Source organism: Gymnoscopelus braueri, assembly GCF_963280865.1.
Source record: "Gymnoscopelus braueri genome assembly, chromosome: 12".
Lineage (NCBI taxonomy): Eukaryota > Metazoa > Chordata > Actinopteri > Myctophiformes > Myctophidae > Gymnoscopelus > Gymnoscopelus braueri.
This window is the reverse complement of record NC_137614.1, coordinates 5272622-5278621: the sequence shown is the minus strand read 5'-3', so window position 1 is coordinate 5278621 and position 6000 is coordinate 5272622. Positions and strand designations below refer to the sequence as shown.

Sequence of the window (6000 nt, the reverse complement as noted above, 5' to 3'; positions counted from 1 at the left end):
CTTCCTCCTCCTCCTCCATATATGCACACAGGAGAGAGACGTCGTGTGTTTACTGTGTGTGAAGTGTTTTCCTTTTAAATTCATCCTGCAAAGTGCGACCGCTGTGCGTCCCGTCCCCACACACACAGTCCCTGGTCCGCACGTCCTGCAATGGAAGCAGCTATAGGTCTTCACTTCAGCCTCAGCCTCTCAGTGTTAATGTGATGTTCATTCAGTGTGTTTAGAATCACACACACACACAGCATCAGTGGACGGTTACCAGACCAGAACACAACAACAAGAAGAAGAACAGGACCAGGCTGACAGAGAAAAGATGGGTTGCTGTACGGGACGATGCTCGCTCATCTTCCTCTGTACTCTGCAGCTGGTGAGATGCTTTGATCTGATTATCTTTCATCTTGCAGCCTATAAACAAACATCTGCAAATGTACAAGAAAAATAATAAAACTTGAGGCGACTAGTTTTTTTTTCTTCGACATTTGCTAAAAACATAGCGAAAAACATATTATTATTATTTTCCGTTAAACAAAAAACGTGATTAAAGTGATAGGCTACGTTAAGAAATTAGGCTAATTTTTGTTAGTTTCATCGTCTTATTTTCCATCAGTAGCCAGCAGCATATTTATTTATTTATGTATTTATTTATTTATTCACAACACTCATTTTGAGAACTGGAAAGGTTATATTATGAATGTGGTATCTAGTCTCCCCTCCCCAGCGTAGAATGGAGTTTAAAAAAACAAAGTCAGCAGAGTCTGACTTTGTTTTCAAAGACGTTTGTAGTCAAAGCTAGAACATGAAAGAGTCCCCCTCCTCCCCCTCCCCCTCCATTCTTCTACCCTGGGGGCGTGGGGGGGGGGGCTTCATCATCAGCTACTCTGTCCTCTGTCCCACCCTGCCACCCCCCCCGCCTTGACCCCCTTTGTCCCCCATGACTCTCTGTTCCCATGACAACACATAATATGTGTTGCTCTGTGTTGGTCATATTATGAACAACAATCTATTTGTTCATGTTAGTGTCACTGATATTCTTTGGTTAAAACAAAAACGTTTTTGTTGAAGATCTATATTCTGATAGAGCGCTGGTTCAGTAACAGGAGTCTCCCTGTCTCTCCATCTCTTTAAGAAACACAAAATACATTTTCAGGTATAGGTTGCCAATTTCATCCAATCAGGAGAGAGAAGCCATTCAATTTGATAGTTTTACTATGACTTACAATATTTTGTCTGCTCACTTCTTTGTGTCATCACTTCCAATGTCACTTGTGTATCAGTTCGCTCTGCTGATTGGATAAAATTGGCATCCCGAGTCCCGACCTGAAAATGTACTTTCTGTTTACTAAAGCAGTGGTTCTCAACCTTTTCAGGCCGCGACCCCCCAAAATAATCATATTTGAACTGGGGACCCCCCACCCTGACAAGCACTTGGAATGTAGGAGTTGAAGCATTACATTTAGTTTTACTCAGTTCCACAGATAAACATCGTGAAAATAGCCGATCTACAAGCTCACAACGCCGTAATTCTAATGGTCATTTTTCATTTATTTTCTTTTTCCTTTTAGGTATTAAAAAGGTCTTAAAAGTCGTTAAATTGTCACATTACTGTGATCTGGGGGGGTCCCAATCACAACACCAGAGGCACCAGAGGCAGCTCCACTGATCACGTCAAACCCAGATTTGGCACAAACAAGGGGTTTAACTCCTGAATTCTCCTGCTATGCAACAAAAATGTGGAATGCCCTACCAAAAGTTGTAAAGGAGTGTAAAACCCTACTGCACTAAAAAAAATACCTGTAGGAGGCTGCAATTCAAAACTGGCCCCTGTAAAAGTCATAACCTAGCCAGGCTACATGATCTGGCCAACTGTTTTCATTGATTGGCTATATAAATAAGTATTATTATTATTATTATTATTATTATTATTATTATTATTATTATTATTACCCTTATAGGTTTTTGTGTTCACCGGCCATAGCGGCTATGGCCGGTGAACAGTCCAAATTTCCAGGCCCCACTCTGCGGCCTGTGGGGGCGTGAAAATTCAGGGGGCGGACTCTACATGTCCTCTGGGCCCCCCTCTGCGCGTGAACACCACTTGTTCGCCCATCGGTCTTTACCCACACGGATGTTTTTCCCTTTGTTTACGTTTTAGGGTCCTATCTTGCAGTTCAAGCATAATTCCACAGGGGGGGTGGCAGGGTGGCAGAATATGAGCCAAAACTATTAGAAGTGAACTGTGTACACCTCCCACACTGTTCTATGGGAAACGGCCTACTATTAGAACTATGGGCTGTGTACATTGTGTACACCTCCCATACTATGCTATGGTAAATGGCGTTTACCATCATGTGACCTCCCGGGACGCTGTTTCTCGCCAATTCCCGCCTAGTCCCGCCTAGTACAGCCTAGTCCAGCCTATTACAGCCTAGTCCAGCCTAGTCCAGCCTAGTCCAGCCTATTATAACCCTGCTATAGAAGGCAGTACTTTACTGTGGCCTACAAAGGCTCATGCAAAACTATTGCTCGTGAACACACAAGCTATGGCCCGTGTACACAGTGGTTAGTCCCTATGGTCTGAGTATCTACAGGGCTGACAAGGGACTAGTAAAGCCTAATAGAGAGTATTAGAGTCTGGTACAGCCTAGTACACTCTAGTCTAGCCTAGTCCAGCCTGTTCCATGCTAGTATAGCCTATACCAACCTCCACTACTCTGTTCTCCCAACAGGCTGGACTATACTAGTCTTGGGTGCACTAGGCTGTACTGTACTGTACTGTACTGTACTAGACTCTACTGGTCTCTAATAGGCTGTTTTAAGCTCTAGTAGGCTTTGCTAGGCTTTACTGGGCTCTATTAGGCTATAGAAGGCAGTACTTTACTTTGGCCTACAAAGGCTCTTGCAAAACTATTGCTCGTGAACACACAAGCTATGGCCCGTGTACACAGTGTTTAGTCCCTATGGTCTGAGTATCTAAAGGGCTGACAAGGGACTAGTAAAGCCTAATAGAGAGTATTAGAGTCTGGTACAGCCTAGTACACTCTAGTCTAGCCTAGTCCAGCCTGTTCCATGCTAGTATAGCCTATACCAACCTCCACTACTCTGTTCTCCCAACAGGCTGGACTATACTAGTCTTGGGTGCACTAGGCTGTACTGTACTGTACTGTACTAGACTCTACTGGTCTCTAATAGGCTGTTTTAAGCTCTAGTAGGCTTTGCTAGGCTTTACTGGGCTCTATTAGGCTATAGAAGGCAGTACTTTACTTTGGCCTACAAGGGCTCTTGCAAAACTATTGCTCGTGAACACACAAGCTATGGCCCGTGTACACAGTGTTTAGTCCCTATGGTCTGAGTATCTAAAGGGCTGACAAGGGACTAGTAAAGCCTTAGAGAGTATTAGAGTCTGGTACAGCCTAGTACACTCTAGTCTAGCCTAGTCCAGCCTGTTCCATGCTAGTATAGCCTATACCAACCTCCACTACTCTGTTCTCCCAACAGGCTGGACTATACTAGTCTTGGGTGCACTAGGCTGTACTGTACTGTACTGTACTAGACTCTACTGGTCTCTAATAGGCTGTTTTAAGCTCTAGTAGGCTTTGCTAGGCTTTACTGGGCTCTATTAGGCTATAGAAGCCAGTACTTTACTTTGGCCTACAAAGGCTCTTGCAAAACTATTGCTCGTGAACACACAAGCTATGGCCCGTGTACACAGTGTTTAGTCCCTATGGTCTGAGTATCTAAAGGGCTGACAAGGGACTAGTAAAGCCTAATAGAGAGTATTAGAGTCTGGTACAGCCTAGTACACTCTAGTCTAGCCTAGTCCAGCCTGTTCCATGCTAGTATAGCCTATACCAACCTCCACTACTCTGTTCTCCCAACAGGCTGGACTATACTAGTCTTGGGTGCACTAGGCTGTACTGTACTGTACTGTACTAGACTCTACTGGTCTCTAATAGGCTGTTTTAAGCTCTAGTAGGCTTTGCTAGGCTTTACTGGGCTCTATTAGGCTATAGAAGCCAGTACTTTACTTTGGCCTACAAAGGCTCTTGCAAAACTATTGCTCGTGAACACACAAGCTATGGCCCGTGTACACAGTGTTTAGTCCCTATGGTCTGAGTATCTAAAGGGCTGACAAGGGACTAGTAAAGCCTAATAGAGAGTATTAGAGTCTGGTACAGCCTAGTACACTCTAGTCTAGCCTAGTCCAGCCTGTTCCATGCTAGTATAGCCTATACCAACCTCCACTACTCTGTTCTCCCAACATGCTGGACTATACTAGTCTTGGGTGCACTAGGCTGTACTGTACTGTACTGTACTAGACTCTACTGGTCTCTAATAGGCTGTTTTAAGCTCTAGTAGGCTTTGCTAGGCTTTACTGGGCTCTATTAGGCTATAGAAGCCAGTACTTTACTTTGGCCTACAAAGGCTCTTGCAAAACTATTGCCCGTGAACACACAAGCTATGGCCCGTGTACACAGTGTTTAGTCCCTATGGTCTGAGTATCTAAAGGGCTGACAAGGGACTAGTAAAGCCTAATAGAGAGTATTAGAGTCTGGTACAGCCTAGTACACTCTAGTCTAGCCTAGTCCAGCCTGTTCCATGCTAGTATAGCCTATACCAACCTCCCCTACTCATTTCTCCCAACAGGCTGGACTATACTAGTCTTGGGTGCACTAGGCTGTACTGTACTGTACTGTACTAGACTCTACTGGTCTCTAATAGGCTGTTTTAAGCTCTAGTAGGCTTTGCTAGGCTTTACTGGAATCTATTAGGCTATAGAAGGCAGTACTTTACTTTGGCCTACAAAGGCTCTTGCAAAACTATTGCTCGTGAACACACAAGCTATGGCCCGTGTACACAGTGTTTAGTCCCTATGGTCTGAGTATCTAAAGGGCTGACAAGGGACTAGTAAAGCCTAATAGAGAGTATTAGAGTCTGGTACAGCCTAGTACACTCTAGTCTAGCCTAGTCCAGCCTGTTCCATGCTAGTATAGCCTATACCAACCTCCACTACTCTGTTCTCCCAACAGGCTGGACTATACTAGTCTTGGGTGCACTAGGCTGTACTGTACTGTACTGTACTAGACTCTACTGGTCTCTAATAGGCTGTTTTAAGCTCTAGTAGGCTTTGCTAGGCTTTACTGGGCTCTATTAGGCTATAGAAGGCAGTACTTTACTTTGGCCTACAAGGGCTCTTGCAAAACTATTGCTCGTGAACACACAAGCTATGGCCCGTGTACACAGTGTTTAGTCCCTATGGTCTGAGTATCTAAAGGGCTGACAAGGGACTAGTAAAGCCTTAGAGAGTATTAGAGTCTGGTACAGCCTAGTACACTCTAGTCTAGCCTAGTCCAGCCTGTTCCATGCTAGTATAGCCTATACCAACCTCCACTACTCTGTTCTCCCAACAGGCTGGACTATACTAGTCTTGGGTGCACTAGGCTGTACTGTACTGTACTGTACTAGACTCTACTGGTCTCTAATAGGCTGTTTTAAGCTCTAGTAGGCTTTGCTAGGCTTTACTGGGCTCTATTAGGCTATAGAAGCCAGTACTTTACTTTGGCCTACAAAGGCTCTTGCAAAACTATTGCTCGTGAACACACAAGCTATGGCCCGTGTACACAGTGTTTAGTCCCTATGGTCTGAGTATCTAAAGGGCTGACAAGGGACTAGTAAAGCCTAATAGAGAGTATTAGAGTCTGGTACAGCCTAGTACACTCTAGTCTAGCCTAGTCCAGCCTGTTCCATGCTAGTATAGCCTATACCAACCTCCACTACTCTGTTCTCCCAACAGGCTGGACTATACTAGTCTTGGGTGCACTAGGCTGTACTGTACTGTACTGTACTAGACTCTACTGGTCTCTAATAGGCTGTTTTAAGCTCTAGTAGGCTTTGCTAGGCTTTACTGGGCTCTATTAGGCTATAGAAGCCAGTACTTTACTTTGGCCTACAAAGGCTCTTGCAAAACTATTGCTCGTGAACACACAAGCTATGGCCCGTGTA

The 6000-nt window shown here is 44.5% G+C and overlaps 1 protein-coding gene across 1 annotated transcript in view; it reads left to right on the top strand.

Moving 5' to 3' along the window:
- Positions 1-276: 276 nt before the first annotated feature.
- Positions 277-6000, top strand: part of LOC308097434 (sodium/potassium-transporting ATPase subunit beta-1-interacting protein 3-like) — a gene marked incomplete at its 3' end in the record, with an annotated part of 40345 nt that continues 34621 nt past the window's right edge. Inside the window, exon 1 of the mRNA XM_080445193.1 lies at positions 277-367. Coding sequence (XP_080301319.1) covers positions 314-367 — 54 coding nt within the window. The 5' untranslated portion in view covers positions 277-313. The remainder of the gene's footprint in view (positions 368-6000) is intronic.